Below are 20766 nucleotides of genomic sequence, written 5' to 3' on the forward strand. Positions count from 1 at the left end.
TGAAGAATCTACCCAAATAGAAATGTAAAATCTAAGTTTTCTTCAAGAACCCTCCCTTGAAAATTTTAAAACCTATAAATCATTTTTTTTGTTTAAAAAACAACTAGATCTGCTCGGCTTTAAGACCTAGCTATTGTTCGTGGTCCGTTTAAAGTTGTCCGATCAATTGGAGAAGCATACCACCATTGATCTCCAGTGCTTTCCCACGGGAGAGGACATAGTGAAGGAGGCATTTTAAGGTCTGAAACAATAAAAAACCAGAAGAAATGGGGAAGAAGATGGGTTCAACTAAATAATAATTTCTTAATGAAAATCAAGCAAAACCCAAGTTAGGAAACATCAAAGTAAGAAAGAAAAGATGAAAAGGGAGGGAAATTTAGAGTCTATGAGAAAGAAGTATATGATACCCATTAAAGATAAGAAAAACAAGACAACCCCTAATAGAACAATTAGACTTTTTTTTTGTTGAAAGTATTAAAATTATTAGTTAGATATAAAGACTCTAATTCTTGTGTTAAAACACCTAATTGACAATCACAGTAGTCTCACTTTGGAGTAGATAGAGAGAGAGGGAGTTTTAGAGAGAGAATATAAAGAGAATGGTGAAAGATTGATTCTGCTAAGAGCATCCCCTGCGGCCCAGGAGACGGGAAAAAGGCACCCAACAGCACAACAGATTGCCAATAATCTGTTGTGCCGTCACTCCCACTAAAATGGTGGGATGGTGGTCCCTCTGTTTTAATATATAATTAACCCTTTTGTAAGAGCATCTCCAATGCAACACTCAACAAAAACTCAATTAATCCAATGTGTCAAGTATGAATTGAGTTTCTCTTTCCTAGGTTGCACTATTGAGATACTTAATTCAATATTCATCTCCAATGCAACACTAAAAAAAACTCAACATTTACTTTAGATTTACTTTTGGTTCTTATTTTAATATATAAAATGTTGATGTGGACCAATTGAGATACAACAATAAATGTTGAGATACTCAAAAGAAAACTCAACAATTGAGTTTTCTTTTGAGTATCTCAATATTTATTGTTGCCACATCATATTGAGACTCTAGTTGAGTGTTGCATTGGAGAGTGTTTTTTGTCAAAAACTCAAGTAGTCCTATGTGTCAAATTGAGTTTTGCAAGTTGAGTGTTGCATTGGAGATGCTCTAAGTTGGTATTTCTCCTTTAGTTCCTTTATTTATTTTAAAGTTTGTATTTGGTCCCATAAAATATTTCTGTTTGGTCCCCATAAAACAATAAAATGCAGTAATGATCTTAATTTGTAATTTAAGTCTTATAATTCTAATTACTATTTTAATAAATTAATTGTTATCTTATTTTATTTAAAAAAATGAGTATTAAAAATATTAAAAATGAAATCTAGTGTGATGAATAGTGTTTTAGTGGGAGTTTTAGTGTTTTCTCTTTGGGTTCAACAATTTGAAAACACCAACAAATTTGGTGAAGATTCCTTTTTGGTGATATTTTTGGTGCTAACCATTGGTGATGCTCTAAGTGAAGGAAAAGTGGGAGGAATTGAACCACCAAACTCTAAAGATAACGATGGAGATTTCTAATTATTTTTTTAGGGTTGAAAATTTGGTTATTGTCCACAATTTACTAACAGTTAATATTTAGGTCCTTTAAGTAGTTGTCCCCATATTAAATTAAAGTCTACTAAGTCAAATATAATTGACTCGCAACGGACTCGAAAGTAGTTGTCCATATATAGAAATTGGTTGTCCACGTATTGCCCACCTTAATAATTGAGCTTACCTCGTTGAATTTAGTATTTTTAGCAAAACTACTAAGGACATGTTTTGCATGGGATGATAAAATCACAAATTACAACCAAAATCAATCTTTACTAATCTTATTACCGACCAAATCAAACAATAAAAGTAAGGTGCAATAACTACGGGGAATCATATTGAAGGATAATTGTTCTTGGTAGTCACATTTATTTCACGTACGTCAAACACAACCTTTGTGTTTTTGTCAAAAACATAAATCTAAGGGGGTAAACTCAATTACTCATTATCGAGGGAGGTAAACTCAATTACCAATTAGTGATGAGGGGGTAAGCTCAAAAAACCCTAATATATAATTACCTTCCATGCAAATTTTCTAGAGAAAACAAGATTGTAGAGAAAGAAAAGTGGGACAAGATCTAAAAGATTTTTAATAAGAAAAAGATTGATATCCTAACTTTAAGAATAAAAATAACAAAATCATACACGGTGCAACAATCTATCGTTAAAAAAAAACGAGAATATGGTAACAGGAGAAATTTAATTCATTGATGAAGACTTAAAATCGTGGATGACTTTTCTCTGCGATTTCTCTCGATGAAATGAAAAAGAGAGAGTTATGATCTATTTTCTTTGGGTCAAAATATTAGGGAAACATTCTTTTAAACGAAAAAGATGAACATTTTTTAGGGATGAAAACTTCTTATTAAGAAATTATTTTTAGGAAACTAAAAAGACCATTTAAACCTGTGATTGTTTTTTTTTTTTGGCTTCAATATTTTCGATTTACTTACAAGATATTTTTTTCTGAAATCCTCACTATCATTAATAACTGGTTCAATATTTTGGTGATTATAAATACAAATCTTACTCAAGGCTCCATCTGGGAATTCAATTTTCTTAATGTCTTCACTTGAATGATCTAAAAAACATGTGACCTGAAAATTTTACAATGCAATGAAGTGGAGATGAGGAGAGATAAAATTTTACAATGATCCAAAAAACATGTATGGTATCACCAAACCATACATGTTAAGTGTTGGGATTTAATGTCAGGGTGTCGTTTAAGTCAATAAGGGTTGTTTAATTGACCCAAGTCAAATGAAATTTTATCACCCAAAGCATCCATCTCTTCACAAATTACTCTATGTCATTGTAGAGGTAAGTCTTCCCTGAGAAAAACAATAAAACTTATGTAGTTCTCTAAGTTTTAACGATTGGGTCTCCAACTGAGACACTCGTATAGAACTATAAACAAATCTTCCATTTCATTTACACATTAAAAGAAAATAAAATATTTCACTTCGAAGAAAAATAATGTATTTATTAAACAAAACTTCAAATCCATTTAAGATAGTGGAGCTCTCCGAGGAAATCCTTTTCTCTTATGTGCCCGTTTCTTTGGCTTCAATATTTCTGATTTACTTAAACAATATATATTTGGGGAATCCTCATTGTCCTTAATATCGAGTTCAGTATTTTGTTGATCATCAGCATGAGCCTTACTGAAGTCTGGAGTTGGAACTGCATATAATTCAAATTTCTTGCCATTATCACTCGAATTATCCAAAAACTCTGAGACCTGAAAATTTTATATATACAATGAATTTTGAGAAAAGAAAAATAAAAGAAACTACAATTTTCAATGTTGTATTTGAAATGATCTACCTTACAAGCAATGGAACAATACTCGTTCTGATCTGCCAACATTCTTTCGCAAACTTTACAGCTAGGGCCTGATTTTTGAGTCTTGAATGGTGGACGAGGATTTAAGAAGACAACTTTTGATGCATTCGAAACGTATGTCTAATCAAATTAATGAACAAAGTTATGGAGAAAATTAGGCATAAAATCACATTAATTTAAGATGGAAAAATAGGAGATAAATATGAATTAGTTACTCAAATTGCTACAATTATTTACTGTGACTCACATACTTAAGCAACACATTTGCAGCACAACATATAGTTTTCATTTTTTAAGTCGTCAAAATTTTCTTAAAGTACTTAATAAAATTCGTTGTTAGAAATATGTCATATCAGTTTCTTCTAAGTCGAACTCTAACTAATAGGCTATTTGGTTTTTCAACACTTTCTTTGTTTTGTTTGCTTTCATCACTTCAAAAGTGGGTGATTTTTGTTATTATAATAATTTTAAGTGCTATAAAATTGATTAGTTATAAATTTTGACCTTAAAAGTACGTAAATGTTAGCATTTCATATTAATTTATTATGCTTATGATTTTTAATTAAAATAAGCTATGATTGAAGAATATTTTTGAGTGGAAAACATTATCTCAAACAATTAAATTACAAGAGAGAAAAGGACTAGGTTGTATCATGGAATTTGGAATTTGAGTGGTTCGTGATTAGTGAAAGATTAGATAAGTGAAAAATACAAGGGAAAGACTTTTTTTTTGTTGAAACATAAGGCAAAGACTTGGCTGAAAGATGAGTGATAGAGGGAAAAAATCCTCACTAAGCCATCAATTATTTTAAAGTTTGTTATTGGTGTTATTGTATTTCTTTTAGTACTTATTAAGTTTTTTTTATAAAAGAAATTACTAAAAAAAAATGAAAATCATGACAAAAATAAAGAAAAAAAATGTAACAGCCTATAAACCTTGGAGAGCAAGGTATTACTTAATGTGAAAACATTATAATTTTATTAGATAACTACTAAAAAAATCAGAAAATTGAGGAGTAGAACATGAGCTATTTGCAATTTAAGATAGTTAAGTACTATAGAATCTAACCTAGAAGAAAAAGTAGACTTCCATCCTAGAGCTAAAGGGTTAGAGACAAGTTGACAATTTCAAAACAAAAAAAAAATCTAGAAGAAAATGAAGAATTGCGGAAATTAGGTATTTGAGAAGTAAAAGAACAAAGTTAGAGAGAGAGAATTACCTGGACCTTGGAGCAATCAAGATGCTTCTGCATATCATGAATTTTAACAACATCTTGATAAACATATCTTCTTATTTGAATAAAATTATGTACACAATTTGAAGTTGAAGAAGAAACACAATGTTGACATAAACATTCATGACAATTTATACAGAATAAATTTACTTCATTCTTTTTTTCTTGATGATGTCGAAAACATGAATCAAAAAATTTACTTTTCAGCAATTCTCTAATCCATTCTTCTCTTTTCTTCTTTTCTCTCATTAAATAAATTCCATAACCCACCTATCAATTCAATAATATAGTTTCAAATCAAACTCAGATTTCAATATATTTCAATTACAACTTCAAAATTCATGAAAGAAAGAAAAAACCCACCATTGTTTCTTGACGAATTTGAATTCTAGAAACAGAAATTATACATTTTTAAGAAGGAACCCTAGTATTTTAAAATTGGAATGATAAACACTTGAAGAGGAAATTTCTCAAGAGATTTAGAAAGAGTAATCAAAATGAAGATTTTTTCTCTCTAAATTTGGTTGAAAAATAAGGGTGTCAAATTTCAAAGCGGGAACTCTTAAGTAAATCTAAGCCGTTGTTTAAGAAAATCCAAAGGTGGTGAAAACAGTGAATACAAGGATTTTTTCTATAATTAGAGAAAACTGCGGCGGGTGTTAATGTTTGGATTTCGAAAAACCCTAATTAAGTTAGCTTAATTAGTCTAAAAAATATCCTAATACTGAGATTACTTGCAATTTTGTTACACGTGGAATATCCAAGTCATTTCTTGTTCTTCACTCACCCGTTTGAACTTGAAAACCGGAGGCGAAACCAACCGATCCCAGTGTGTTAAAGGCGCCTCTTTCTCTCACAAACTTTCCTCAAATTTGCCTTGAGGGAGGCGCCTATGATACTTATATCGGGTGTCTTTAACACTGGTAAGACTGGCTGGAAAATTTTAGTGCCGCCCCACATCTGTACTAATAGCGCCTCCCCAACTTTTTCAGCATGGTCAAGTCGCTTGGACCAACCCTATGTTATTAGAGCATCTTCAACCCCAGTCTATCTTAGTTCGGAAAAATCATTTTTTTTCACCTAAATTTTTAATCCCAGCTCAGCCTAAAAAATTCAGCTCCAACCCCAGCCTCTCTTGAGATCGAAAATTTGAATTTGAATTTCTCTCTTTTCTACCCATCCAACAACTATATTAAATTTCTCATATCTCTCTACAAATACAACTCTCTTTCTCTACAAACTCATCAAATTTCATCTTCTTCTTTCTCTACAAACTCATCAAACTTCATCTTCCATATTCTTTTTCTATACCCTCTATTTTTCTCTACAATGAATCCCGATTTTACTTTATTAAACTTGATGCTTGAAGAAGATGAATGGGCTCAAGAAAGGGAGGATGATGATCTCAGAATGTTAGAAGGAGTGGAAATTACAGTTACACGAAAATGTTCTCGTTATGTTGGTTTCGTTTCGGGTCACCAAACGATAGATCGTAGTAAACAACTTGGTCATGAAACCATTGTGAGAGACTATTCCAATGAAACTCGAACGTATATGATGATACAATGTTTCGCTCACGCTACAGGATCAATCGTGATTTATTTATGCGTATTCTCAATGCGGGTTGGGGAATACAACCCCAAATTTACCGAAAGAATTGATGCAATGGGCCAAAAGGGATTGTCACCTCATCAAGAAATTACATTTGTTACGAGGATGCTTGCATATGGAGGTCCGAGCGATTCACAAGACGAATATTGTCGGATTAGTAAGTCTATTGTCTCCTTTAAGAGTATTTGTAATAGGATCATCCATGTCTTCGGCCCTAAATACTTGAGGGGTCGAATGAGTCAGACATATCTAGACTCCTGGCACTTGGTGGATCACAAGGATTTCCTGGAATTCTAGGGAGTGTTGATTGTTTGTATTGGGAATGGAATAAAAGCCCTGTCGCATGGTGTGGAACCTACACTAGCCATGTCAAAGCTCCAACTATCATCTTAGAAGAAGTTGCATCGTCAGATCTTCATATATGGATGCATTTTTTTTGGATGTCTGGATCCTGCAATGACATTAATGTTCTTGAACGTGCACCGGTTTTGATAAACTGTTAATGGGTGAGAGTCCCCCAGTTAATTATGTAGTTAATGAAACACAATATGATATGAGTTATTATCTTGCTGATGGGATATACCCTCAATGGGGTACTTTAATTAAAACTATTTCTAATCCATATGGCTGGAAAGAAGCATACTTTGCCAAAAGACAAGAGTCGGTTTGAAAAGACGTTGAACGAGTTTTTGGTGTATTGTAAGCTCGTCGGGAAATTATTCGGGAACCTTCACGTTGGTGGGATTTAAAGACCTTGAGTGATATTATAAAGGCATGTATCATAATGCATAACACGTTGGTGGGAAATTTACCGGACAAAGTACTTGAACGTATTGGTCGAGTTAGAAGCCAGGAAATTCATACTCGGTTGAAGGCAGATCTTGTTGAACACATGTGGAATACGAAATCTAATGATGACAATGAATAGATTTTGGTCGTTGGATTGTTTGTAATATATATTGGATCGTTGGAATATTAATGCAAAATTTGATTTTGTCTTTTTAATTGTTCAGCGTGTGCCTTGAAACCCTTGACCTCTAAGGTGGAAGATTATACTTCTTACCACTCCATCCAAGAGTTGTTGGCCAGAAGTTGGATTGTTAGTGGATTTTTATTATTAGCGTTTGAGTATTAATTTTTTTTTGTAAATTAAGATAATTTATATTTCTAAAAACTTCAAAAATAAGTTGGATGTTGGATGTGATCCGACGGCCAAGATGAAGCCCGACATGAACATTGGGAGTCCCAAACGGTCATGTTGGGGAGACTTCGGTCGACCTTAATATTAGAGTCGACTGAAGTCGTCGATTGGGGCTCAACCCCAACCGGCTGACGTTCCGGGCCTAGGTTGGATTTGCTCTTAACTTCCTCTTCCCATTGGCTTGAACCTGAATTATGAAGGTTTTTTTTCCTTAGCCCCTCGACCCAAACAAAAACCAACACAATACCTGCATCATGTGCCTTCCAGAACCAGGGGAGTTTCCATGCTCTTTCGAAATCAAAACTCAGGCATCAGGCATCTATGATTAATTAAGGCAGGTCGGCTGACCCGGTTGCTTTTGGAATTTGGACCGAAGAGACGTGCCCAGTGCCCTGACCTGGTGGTTTTTCGTATTGGACCGAGGACAGGTGATTGGTGCCAAACCCGCCCAATTTAAATCCTTAATCAGAGGTACAGGGATTGGTTTAAATCAAGAACATGAATGAATGGTTCAGTACGATTAACATGCTTCAAATCCGGTTCAGATAAATAAGCCCACAAAAATTTTGACATCAAATATTCAATTCCCCATGTACGATAATAAAAAATTTGACATCAAAACTCCCATGTTCAATAATTAAAAACTTGAATCTCCAAATTCTTCCCAGCTTTTTTTTTTTTACGTCTGATCTAAACTCATTTGCGTTTTGCAGCTGCTCTAGCCTTCATCCTCTCCTTGCACCATATGCATCTTCTAAGAGAATTTTCTCTCTCTCTCTCTCTCTCTTGCAAGAACACGCTTAACAGTTCATATTCTTGCTGTCTTGCTTGCTGTCTTCTTCTCAATGTTGTTAGCAGACTGTTGTTGCTCTTCGTTTCCCGCTACAACTGTTGCATCGCTAGTACTGTTCACACTTCCATTAGACTCCTGACTATGTACTTTCAGACTTGTTTCTGTTGCATTTGTAGTAGTACTATTGCTCAAATTCCCATTTGTATCATCCTCTGGAGAGGAAAAATTGGTGAGACAATTTGATCTTTCAGACTTATTCCCGTTCACTTTTGCTGATTGTGTCTCAAGTGCAGGATTTGTTCCAGTCGATGCCGCCTGTTGAAGACAAGGAGTTGAGGAGTTGCAGGAAGAGCCCGGAGGAGGAAGAAAAACTCCAGTCCCAGGGAGTATGAATCTTGGTGGTGGGTAATGCCTTGGAGTAAAAACAGGTACCCATCCTGCTGATCCAGGTGGAAGGAGTGGGCCTGGTGCTGGGTAAGGTCCTGGCGGTGGCACTGGGGTTGGAACAAAGAGTGGTTGCACACCATTGGGAAGTGGGAGGTGTGGCGGTACATGGATAAGCGCGGATGGTGTAGTTGGGATGGGCCCAAAATGTTTTGAGTCATGATAGAATTGACTCGATGGCCTAGTCGGTGGTGAGGCCCATGGCAAGGGTGATTGTGGTGCAGAAGGAATTACCATATGTTTCTTTGGTTGAGAGTTTGTAAATGTAACAAGTATTCGTGGCTTGGGAAGAGAGGAAATTGCATGTTTAGCAAAATTTGCACTTTTCCCTTCCATTGAGAGCAGAGATCTGCATTTGCGAGAAATATATCATATTAGAGCTAATCCATGGTATTCACGACAAGACCTAGTGAATAAATGCTTACCCTGGTGAAAGAGAAAGATTGACAGAACCTCTGTAATCTCCCGGATGCTCTACAACAATTACGCGACCAAATGAAACATTGCATTCTGTCAAGAATAGAACACAAACAGGCCTTCCAAACCAAGATGGACTTGTATAAGGTTGGGAATGATCCCCCTAGAGAGAAACAAAAAAAATGAGTCATACAAGAGTTCGGTGTTGTCACTGACCTAAGATGGGTAGAGAATTCCACATTAACTATGATTGTTTTAGAATATCAGTGTTTATTTTACACTTTGTTCAAAAATCAAAATTTCAACAATCAATTGTCAACATGGGTTTTATTCACCCAGATTAGGAATGTGCAAAAACAATCACAAATCTTGCAAAGAATATCACATTTTTCTTAAACATGCTTCCACTAACGGTGCTTACCTCATTAAAAAAGTCAATGATGCAACAATCTGGTATTACACTTATAATTTGAGACTGAAATAACTGATCAATGACATCTTGCAGCAACCCCGGGATAGGTTCCATCTTCCGATCTGCAAAGTTTATTATAAGGTAGCTGTTTGGGCCAGAGGAAAAGCAGCTATCGACAGTTTGCAGGTTATTAAATAAAAAGTATTGGTAATATTTAAGAGAGAGAAACATGCCTATGGAAGACGAAGCAGTATATTGATCTTCCAGTGGTGCATTGGCAATTGGGAGGCCCAATTGAATCATTTCTCTTCCATGCCCCTTCATGGGTCTCTTTGAAACCACAAATGCTTGTCCTGCTTTCGTTCACAACAACGTTGATAATGAATTGGAAAATGCACCTTGGTTAAACTTGAGGAGCCTAGTTGAAAGTTTATGGCATAAGCAACAAACACGGTAGAAACGCTTCTAGTTATTAAATAACTAAAAGTCTAAAACTTTAGCAATACGACTTCCGAAATGGATGACCAGACCAAATGAAAATTAAAGTAAATGATTAAACACTGTTGAGAAAAAGAAACAAAACATTGCATCAAATCTATCTCTGATAACAGATAATGAACTTGCCTTTTAACTGCCCTCTCCTCCCTCCCTCTCTCAATTCATTTGCCAAGGAAGTAAGCTTTAAAGTTTCTGATTCATCAACCAGTTTCTCGAACAATCTAAGTCCTTCAACAACATTAACCTACAGAACAACATAATGCGAATTTAGATGGCCTAGTTGATAGAAACTTTTTTTTTTTTTTATCTATATGAAGGAGATCAACAGATTGGAGCCACATGTGATCTCAATGCCCTACCTCCTTTCCTTCATATATCTCAGTTCCCACAAATGTTTTGAACGTAGGAACTCGATTCTGCTTCTCATCATTGTTTTGTATCACATTTTCGGTGCTCTCAGGGAATGCCTCAAATGATTCTGTCACAAAGCAAACAAAATTGCATTTTAGAGATGCTCTTCCACCTCAGAAGTACGCTTCTTGCTGCACCTGTAAGCATTGAAAATGAATTTATATACAAGCAATAAGTTACTAATAACCGAGAAGTAACATAGTTAACGGCATTTTTTTCTCCTGCTTATAAGATATAAATAGATCGCTCCGCCTCTATGTAGCAGTCCAAAAACTGCTTGCAACTTAATGGTCTAATTTCATCGGCGAAAGGAAATAGGAAAGATCCCAATATTTCTATGCGAAAGAAAGGCCCACCCATTTGAAAAATCTAGAGCAAATGCAAGCAAACAAACCTGTTGAAGTTGAAATACATCCATTGCTCACTACCTCAGTCTTTGAACCATTAGTTTCAGTTTCCGGATGACTATTCAAGCGATTACCTTCATCAAACTTCGTGACATAACCCAAACCTGATGATAAAGTCATATAAAAATAAAGATTAAGGAACATCTCGATATATGCATGACATTTTACTTTGTTTAACATGAAATTCGTGTTCACGATTTAACCTTGTAGCTCTTATGATAGTGCATCAAGTTTTCAAATACCATTAATTGTGTTTCTTTTAAAAAAAACTCTCTTAGCCCAAAATTTCAATTACCTTGAAAGTTTTGGTTCACAAAGATAACACAATAAGCCTCAACCTAGACTATATGAATTTAAACTAATGAAAGCATAACCAGATAACATTTTATAATCAAATAAAGATTTTCAAATATAAATAAAAAAATAATTCAAAACCTATTATTTATTACCTTCTTTCCCTTCTGATTTTTCATTATCAGCCCTATACTTGTCTTCCCAACCCATTTCTTCTTTCTCTATTCCATTAACCAAATCCACATTCACTGATTCGGAAGAACTGTTCTTATCAAAATTAGAATTAAGTGGAGAAGATTTTACTAAACCCTTGTCTGAAACTTTCATCTGGCCAAAATGTCTGTGTTTCTTCCTCATGTAAACCTCATTTAAAGCAACCATGACTTCCCCAACTGGAAAATATTGTTGCATATGGAGAACAGAACTCCAGTTGGAACGGCGTTGCTGAATAGACCTAATCACAACATCATATTCACCAGGTTCTCCGATTGAACTAAGATGATGACATAAAGAATCAATTATAACATTTGATGCAGCAAATTCCCCTCTCAACCATGAAATCAATCCATCTCTTTCGTCCGGAAACCACTGCATAGGGCAGATCTCACCACCACCCCCACCACCGCCGCCGCCGCCATTGTTACCAAACTGCATTTTGTCCGAGATCAACACACTTCCTAATGGCATTGCCATAGTATTAAGACTATCTCATTAATTCCAGATTAATAAACAATGGGGATAATCATTTGTGACTGGAAATTAGGTTTTTTATTTTTTTTCCTGATGATCAGATTTATAGTGTATTTGTTTTTAACAGATTATACAAAAAAAAAAGAGAGTGATGGAATTTTTAGAGAGAGAGAGAGAGAGAAAGATAAAATGGCTTGTGAAGCACGCATTTTTTTTATCTTGGTCTCAAATGGCCGTGCTGCTAAAAGTGTATGGAACTAACCACTACTCCACTAGGCATGACTTATGAGATTCAACAAAAAAAACACTTGGTATGACTCGTATGAGTGAGTGAACATATGGAAAGAAAATTAACATTTAACAAGAAGCTAGGCGTTGTTTTTCAGAGGTCTATGCATGAGTGAATATATGGAAAAACCATTAGTCAACTTGCACAAGAGATGATAATTGATATTGCATTCTATATTAAAACCATCAACTAGTCTGTTATCTTTGTCGGTAATAGATAATGGAAAATGATCCTCATCCCAATACGAAACCCGGCCGAAACCCGACAGGGTGACGTGTCGGGCTGTGATCTAGAGAGAGGAAGTGAAATACTTTCTCTCTCTAGATCACAGCCCGACACGTTCACTTCGCCGGGTTTCGGCCAGGTTTCGTGCCGGGATGTGTATCACGGTTGATAGATAATGTCGGCAACCCTTTGTTTCATCTAATAATTTTTTTTTATAATATTAGAATTTGATGACAAAATTTATCGATTTGTGTATTCTAAATCTTGTCTAACAATATTTTTGACCAATAGAGAGATTATTGTCAAACGTCCTATTCACCTTTTGCCAAAAAAAAAAAGTCCTATTCACCATTGTCTTTACAATCAATTAAAATTGTGATCCACATGTTTTGTGCAAGATAGAAATCTCATTATCCTTTTAGTGCAAACCAAGAACAATATGTTGTTCCCATGCTTACAGATTGTTGTGCGGATGTCTATATATCTTTTATATATACTCATGTTGTCTTCAAAGAATTGTAGACTTCACTCATACGGGCCTTCAAAAGAGATCCATCTTGACCCTTTGTACTCACGTAACAAAAAACTGCAAAAGATTGTTTTTGTTGTGTTTTCGAACATAATTTGTTTAACTATGATGATAATTCGAATTTTAGTCAGAACAAATCTTAATGGTGTTTAAAAGTCAATCTTCCAAAAGGACATAAAAATTGACCATTACTTGTCATAAAAAAACGATTATATACATGTATTTGTGCACGTGACTAAATCGTGTGTTTGTATTTTGTTTTCCTACTCTCACTCACTATCAAAGCTTTTTTCCCTTTATGTGCATGAAAAATGTGAAGTCATGCTTCATGTTGATTTTGTTTAAATTTGTGATACGTTTTTCTTGTTGAAAAGATACTATGGCCTTTAGAACATCTATAGAAAAGAGACAGCTCAACAACCAATATTTATCTTTGACCTTGATCTTTCCAGGCTTGGAATCCATTCCAACGTTTTCCTTGTGTTGTTAATTGATGAGGGGTTGTAATCCACAATAATTTTGGGTGCTTCTAAAAGTACCGGGTCAAAAGACTCTTAGCGGGCGGCCTTTTCGTTGGTTCGGGTCAATCATTATTGATCCGAGTTCTCTATAAGCATCGGTTTTTAACGTCACCCATTTCCTTCTTCTTCTACAAAAACAAAAGGAAGCCCAATTCATTTTTCTTCCAAAACAAAATCCTAGAAAAGAGTACAACATTTTCTGGCCACGACACTGACACCTACTGACGACCATTCTTTTATTCAGAACCATCAATCCGAGTGATTTGTTCATCATTCAACTGTGTTATATCTCCTTTATATCATCTTTTCAAAAGAAGTTACAGAATTAACCATGGAAGAAGGGGGATCCAAAAATTTGATTTCTACATCGATTCCAACTCTTTCACCTATTTTCGAACAAGGAGAAGTTTCTCATGAGGTATACAACCATTCCACGACCCTCTTTTTTATGTTTCAATACGTATTGTGTGGTTTTTCGAAAAAAAAGTGAAATCTCGGTTACGTGAACGGACTGAACCAGCCCGAGGCGTTTCAGCCCAAAACGGATCACCTTGTCCGTCCAGATCTGAAAGATCACGGACTGGATAGTCCAGAGCCTTCCTCACACCTGGACGGATTACCTGATCCGTTTTGTTCTGAAAGGGGTCGCGGACTGGACAATCCGTTCCATTCTGAAGAATTTTTTTCTTTAGGAGATTTTTATGTTTTTTTCGCCTTTTGACAGATTCTGGGCCTTAATATTGCTCCGTTTGAAGATGAGTACCATGACAAAGAAGAAAATCTATGTTCAAATGATGGGTGTCAATTTATTATTGATGTTGGTGAGTATTTTTTGACTTAAGATGTTTTTCAAACTCGAGAGGAGTTAATCGTTGGGCTAAAGAAATTGGGAGAAAACATAATTAAGTTGGTAGTATTGATCGGCAAATCAGGTAATAGGAGAGGTGAAGAGAAACCCCTGTTAAAATTTTGTTACGAAAGAAGTGGGTCATTCCATTCACATGACAATAAGGATTTGGTTCCAAAATCCCATCAACCACCCATAAAGAAAAGAAAATCGAACTTCAATGTCCGTTGAAGCTCAAAGGAATACCGGGGGATAATGACACGTGGAAAGTGACAGTTGTGTCTGGAATCCACAACCATGAGTTAGCTGAAAGTCTTCTAGATCATGCATGCGCGAATAGGTTGAACCCCGATGAAAAACTGTTGTGAAACGTCTAATAGATATTGGTTCGAAACAATCCCAAATTCTTTCTCAAATTCGTGATCAATTCAAGGATAACACATCAACATTGAAAACCATTTACAATGCATGGCGAACATACGTAAGGAAAACCAAGAAGGAAGGAGTCTGATGCAATAACTGATAAAGTTGTTAGTGGAACACAATTACGTCTACCATTTTGAGCATCGTCATCATCGTCGTCATCATCATCATCATCATGAGCATCATCATCTACAACCTTGGACAGAACAACGGGTTGACCTTCAATTGGAAGATGACATATGCGATGCAGGTCCTCTAACGTCAAAGTATTTGTTTCCTCGTGCCACTGCTCAGTAAATGTCGAGAGTAGAACCCGATCTAACTTGACGTATGAATATTTGGCAATGTAGGCCAATCATGTCTTCCTGACTCTCCCTTGAACACTTTGACACTCAGTTTGCAGGTCTCACCCATTCTTCTTCTCCAAAAGAGAACCCACAACAACGGCAGAGGCATGGTTGTGTAACTTCAGCACCGGCCTCTCCCGAAAACAAAAAAGAAAATGTTTTAGATTGATGATTTAACAAAAATTCTATTATATGTACTAGAATTAGAAAATAATATTTGCTTACTGGTTTGTTCCAAATCGTGAAAGCAACATGTTTCTTGAAACACGGTAGCAGCGTACGGTCTGTGGGACCTCTAGAATACGGGTCCGAGACTGATGATGACCCCCTACTTCTGTTTTTGCTGTCGAAACAGGAGGCTCTTCCTCTGAAGTTTGGTTCTCATCTCTTCCTATTCGTTGTTAGGGATAGGGGGCAGGTGATTCGAGGTCTAGTAATCATACCAGATGTCAATATGTGTGCCTTTGTTGACCTCCCAGAAAATTAAGCTGGCAACCTGATCATAGTGTTTGCTAATAGATTTCCAGGGCCAGGAATGATTGGGTCGGGCTAGTTGGTTTGGGATCTTTAGGGAATTATTTGGCTTTAAGCCGTTGGACCCAGACTGAGTTAGGGTTTTTTATGATGCGCCAATTCAGTTTGCTGAGGAAGGCTTGATTGTCGAGGAGTGGTAGACGAAAGCCCAGTCCTCCCAGTTGATGGTATGGAAGGTTTTGATTTTTCCCCACCAGAAAGTCCTCTGTAAGGACTCGATGATGTTACTAATGCCTTTGGGAATGACAAAGCACTGCATTAGGTATCGGAGAACGGTTGCTGCTATAGTGGAAACCACTACAGAGCGACCTGCTTGAGAAAAAGGTTAGACTGCCATTTGGAAAGTTTATTCTGTATCTGAGTGAGAAGGGAAGCAAATGCTTGTTTTTTGTTCCGATCAATAAACAGATTAATGTCGAGGTATTTGTCAAAGGAACAGGATTGGTGAACTTTGAGGTGGCGAATAATCATTCTTTTGAACTTGGGTGTGAGTTTTTGGAGAAGAAGATATTAGGTTTGGAGTAGTTGATCATTTGACCGGAGGCTTCACTAAACTCCTTAAGAGTTTGTTTGAGATTGAATACGTTTTCCAGGGTGTTCTGGCCGAAAATAATACAATCATCAGCGAAGAGGAAATGTTTGATGCAAAGACTGGAATTGCGTATGGGGAAGCCGACAAAAGGGTTGGGGAGGTTATTATTTTCAAGCATAAGACTCAGTCCTTCCATTGCAATAGCAAATAAGAAGGGGGAGAGAGGGTCCCCTTGTCTGATTCCCTTAATGATTTCAAAGGCGAGACCCGGCAACCATTGATGAGGACAACCGTGGTACTAGAGTTAAGGCAGCCTCTAATCAGCTGAGTCCAATTGTTGGAGAAGCCCATTGCGGTCATGATTTTCTCCAAATAGTGTCATGCAATATGGTCAAAAACTTTAGACATATCAAGTTTGAGACCAAAGTAGCTTTTGGCTCCGCGGAGCTTTTTGAAGGATTGAACTATTTCTTGACTTATAAGGATGTTATCAGTGATTTACCTTTCTGACATATAGGCCACTTGGAAAGGAGAAATAAGGTCAGGCAGATGGGTTTGAAGATGATTACGCTAAGATTTTTGTTATTATTGTGTACGTTGTGTTGAGAAGGCTAATAGGCCTGAAGCCTGCCAGCATTTTAGCGGTCTTAGTTTTGGGTATAAGGCAGATATGAGTGTGATTGGATTGGGTAAGAAGAGAGGCTGTTTGGAAGAATTGAGTAACCCTATCACATATGTCATTTTGACCAATGTCCCAATTGGACCGGTAGAAGAAGGCAGGATAGTCATCTGGGCCTGGGGGGCTGGGGCAGCATCAGGCTTGGGGGAGAAAACAGCACCTCTGATTTCCTCTTGGACAAGTAGACAGTATACTTGTCGGATGCCTTTGATAGGCTTGTTTGTTTCCCTCTCTACTATCTTCTTTTTTTTGTCCTCTTTTACCTTTAGTTTTGAGAAATACACACACAAAACTGACTCCAATAGTTCCTTCCTACATAATACTAGCAGTCTTAAATCCAACAACAAATTAACACACCAACTACATCAACAGAGTCTAAAACCAAGGAAAAATGGCAAGGAAAATCAGTCTCAAGTTACACAAATCAGTACTATTCTGCTCCACCAAATCAATCAGCTTCAGCATAAGTAGTCTCAAGGTGAGCTGATTCAGCTTCTTGAACCTCCTTCTCAGTCTTCTTCCCCTTCTTACACTTATAATAAACACTCATAAAAGTTCCAATAGCTCCATACTTCTTTCGGCACTCTTCATAAAGAGTAGCATCAAACATCCTCCAGAAGTTCTTCTCCGTCAATTCGGAAACTGCATACTGTGGTTGAAAACCATGGTTCTCGATTAACCAGTTCTCTAACTTACGAACAGCTTCTGCTCCATCGAATTCTTCACCTCTAAAGACAGCTGCTGGCGTGTAGTACACACCAACATCTGTGTACATTTGAGCGTACTCCGTGTCTCCTTGTCTTCGTTCTAGCTCAAATCCAGGTTCTGGGTATATCATGGTTTTCACAGGGAGCTTGTATAGTCTGTGAGGGCAGAGCCAGATGGGATATACCTGAAATAAGTAAGAGAAAAAATAGACTAAGAATCATTTGCTTGCCCGTAGAAGACAATAATAGAACCCCAACACGGTTTTTATTTTAACCCAGGTGCAACTTGAGGCTACACTGCCGCCTGATGTAGAACTTGGATTTGGGACTCGAACTACTTTTTGTTGAGTCAGTCTCAAAGGAGGGTCTTGATACCCCTTTCTCACTCACACCCATACACAAAAATATCAATGATCAAACTTATTTTTGCTTTGCAAGTGTCGAGATAGGACCTCTTGTCAATATCCAAGTTGCTTTGTTGCAGCTTTACTAACATTAATAATGACCTGTGGCATGACATTGTACTAAAACTGAAACTCAGATATTCCCTTACCTACATAAGCTATCTTAAGCCATAAAACTGATCCCCATTATCTCCTTCCTAGCATATATAAATATATATGTAAATCTAAGAGTATACACTCTTTTCAATTCAAATATCTGCCTATACTATTAGTACAACCTGATAATTTCAGAATAGTAAATTAACAGTGGCAAGGAAAGAGAAAAGAACAAAAGCATATTGATTCTCGTAACAAAGAGAGTAAGAAAACACACCTCCATCTCCCGGTGGACCCATTCAAGTACATCGCCGACCTTGTACAAGGGAACGAGGCAATCCTGGATCACATGATTGTCATGGTAATAGTTTCTAATAGCTTCACCTTGAGTAGCTTTAAGCAATGAAACTTTTGGAGGCATCAACCATCCCAATGTCCATCTAAACCACCATTGATCTCCAAAAGGAAGGATGAGCTTCCCTTCCCAGTACAAACATCTAGTATGCCTGTGATAGTAATCTCTGGTGGGTATGTACTCCGCAAATTCACCCTTCTTGAGAGCTTCCTGTGCATGTTGATAGAACCATTGTTTAAACCACCAACGCTGCTGGTTAATCTTATTCCCCTTCTTCATTGCCTCTTCCTTCGATGCATATCTCCCAGTCATGCAAACTCCTTCAGTAGGAGTATAAATCATGGTCTCAACAAAATCTGGTACTTTTTCAGGGTTATCCTGATCCAAATCCCTAGGTGCAAAGGAATCAATATAGCTTTGTGCAAGCTCTTGTAAATTCCCAACCACTGGTTTGTAGGTAACCTTCATGTATTCCTTCACATCAATGAGCTTGATCTCAGCAGAGACAAGGAGCCCCAGTGTTCCTTGAGACCATGGAATGGCGTAAAATAGGTCAGAGTATTCATTGTCTTTGGTTGCTCTGACTACACGACCATCTGCAAGAACAATCTCATAAGCTACAACCGTGTCTGAGAAAAGCCCATATAAATGGGAGCTCCCTTCAATCCCGTAACCATTGATGAGCCCACCAACAGTGAGGTCGTCTAGCTCCGCAACCACTGCAAGGGAAAGGTTCATGGGAACTGTGACTCTACTGATCTGACCCATGTTGACTAAGGGCTCAACCTTTGCGATCATTCTCTCCCTGTCAATATCCAAGATGTTACGGAAAGCTGAGAGGTCAACCTCAAAATGACGGGCCCTCTTATAGTCGACATTTCGCATTCCAACAGCAATATAAGGTTTTCGGGCTGTACACACTAGTCCATCTTTTGATGGGTTCCTCTGTTTAAGGCGGTTCACAACTTTTTGGACATTTTCATCATGTTCCTTTTGGCGTTGCTTAAAGGACTTTCTATCAGATTTTACGTCACCGAGATAAGTGAGGAAGTAAATAGTGAAGGAGATTGGGAGTACGACAAAGATAACAATGATCCATCGAAACTTGACGAAATAGTCCACCCACATCTTCTTCCTCTTGGGGCGTAGAGGAGCCTCAAGATCCGCCATGGTGGAAGAAGAAAACCTTTGACTGCAAAGAAAAAAATCAACAAGAGGGTAAGATAAAATAACACGTTCACAATCGGGTAATCCCACTATAGCATTTAGAAGAAAAATATGAAGAAAAATCGAATAATCAAAAGAAACAGTTTTAATAAAATGAAGCAAAGTAACAACACATAAGACACACCCTTTTATCGATTCGCCAAGTTGAATATTGAGAAAAATAGTTAGCTTGTGAGATAATTATCCAAAATGGAAAACAATCTGCTAACTAACAATTCACTTCAGAGTAAAATTCAGTAAAAGAAAAATGAATGAAGGGGCTACAAAAGTAGACCTACCCCAGACCTAAACAGGAATCAACCATCTATCTCAAGTGAAAAAATTCATCAAGAGAAAAAAAATAGAGACAGTTGATTTGGTGTAGGTCCAGAGATCCAACCCTGAGTTCTCACTCAGAAGCTATCTATCTAGAGGAAAAACCATTAAGATAAATAGATCTCAACCGTTGGAGAAGAACTTGTTAGAATGAACCTAATCTAAAATTAAGAATTATGTCATTAATTATGAAGATATTTTAGGACCAGAGTCATAATCTAAGAATCTCCAAGTACACAACAACAAATTCCATAAACTCATAGATCCTGAGTGAACCTACTAGCTTGATCGACTTACAAATAAAAGCATAATCAAGTACTAGTTGAGGTTAATTAGACCTACATTAATACAAAAATCAAGCTAAAAAAGAGTTCAGAACTTCAAAAGTCAGAGCAAATCCCTAGAAATTCACAAATATGAAAGGAGATTCAAAAGTTAATTACCTCCTCCGAGTTTAGAGAGAGTTCTACAGAGAGAGAGAGGGGGGGGGGGGGGGGGGGTAAAGTTCTAGAGAGAGAGAGAGAGTGGGTGAGTGGTAGTAGGGGTTTAAAAGGGGGAGAAGAGGAAGGGGTTGTCAAAAGAAAAGAAAAACAAAAGAGTGGAGAAACCAAGGAAAGATTCGTGAGCTGTACCCGTTCACGATGTGTCGTTTCAGACAACAACATGTTAGAGACACGTGATGAAAGAGAACGTTAGTTAGAGAGAGAAAGAATTAAAAAAAAATTAGGTCCTGATATAGGAAGAGCAATGTTTAGTAAAGGTTGACTTAAACGATGTGTTCGTTCCAGATACTCTCCTCCACCCTACGTACCGCGTACTTGATTCACCGTACCCGAATTTCGTACCCTTTCTGGGTGGGTTCGCGATCCAGTACTCACAATTAG

At 36.8% G+C, this 20766-nt stretch overlaps 3 protein-coding genes across 4 annotated transcripts; all 3 read right to left on the reverse strand.

Moving 5' to 3' along the window:
* Positions 1–3056: 3056 nt before the first annotated feature.
* On the reverse strand, positions 3057–5179 carry LOC147566399 (protein RGF1 INDUCIBLE TRANSCRIPTION FACTOR 1-like). Its single transcript, XM_086668373.1, has 4 exons — positions 5038–5179; positions 4660–4944; positions 3422–3559; positions 3057–3335 (listed from the first exon to the last, which is right to left on the reverse strand). The coding sequence occupies exons 1-4, from the start codon at positions 5038–5040 to the stop codon at positions 3102–3104; spliced, it is 660 nt and encodes a 219-aa protein (XP_086524499.1). The 5' UTR covers positions 5041–5179; the 3' UTR covers positions 3057–3101.
* A 2806-nt stretch (positions 5180–7985) lies between these two features.
* On the reverse strand, positions 7986–12554 carry LOC147566400 (RNA demethylase ALKBH10B-like). Its single transcript, XM_086652891.1, has 8 exons — positions 11318–12554; positions 10856–10972; positions 10410–10528; positions 10177–10294; positions 9786–9905; positions 9562–9674; positions 9149–9303; positions 7986–9072 (listed from the first exon to the last, which is right to left on the reverse strand). Exons 1-8 carry the CDS (start codon positions 11853–11855, stop codon positions 8295–8297), a joined length of 2058 nt encoding a protein of 685 aa, XP_086509017.1. The 5' UTR covers positions 11856–12554; the 3' UTR covers positions 7986–8294.
* A 4517-nt stretch (positions 12555–17071) lies between these two features.
* Positions 17072–20545, reverse strand: LOC147566401 (delta(24)-sterol reductase-like). 2 transcript variants are annotated; one of them, XM_086652894.1, is made up of 3 exons: positions 20326–20545; positions 18263–19532; positions 17072–17670 (listed from the first exon to the last, which is right to left on the reverse strand). In XM_086652894.1, exons 2-3 carry the CDS (start codon positions 19508–19510, stop codon positions 17227–17229), a joined length of 1692 nt encoding a protein of 563 aa, XP_086509020.1. In that variant the 5' UTR covers positions 19511–19532; positions 20326–20545; the 3' UTR covers positions 17072–17226. The 2 variants fall into 2 exon arrangements, with proteins under 2 accessions (XP_086509020.1, XP_086509021.1); XM_086652895.1 differs by lacking the exon at positions 20326–20545 and adding an exon at positions 20180–20294.
* Positions 20546–20766: the final 221 nt, after the last annotated feature.

This window comes from Eschscholzia californica, unplaced genomic scaffold (genome assembly GCF_041429995.1).
Source record: "Eschscholzia californica isolate CP2 unplaced genomic scaffold, dmEscCali1.0.p SCAF_1, whole genome shotgun sequence".
Classification (NCBI taxonomy): Eukaryota; Viridiplantae; Streptophyta; class Magnoliopsida; order Ranunculales; family Papaveraceae; genus Eschscholzia; species Eschscholzia californica.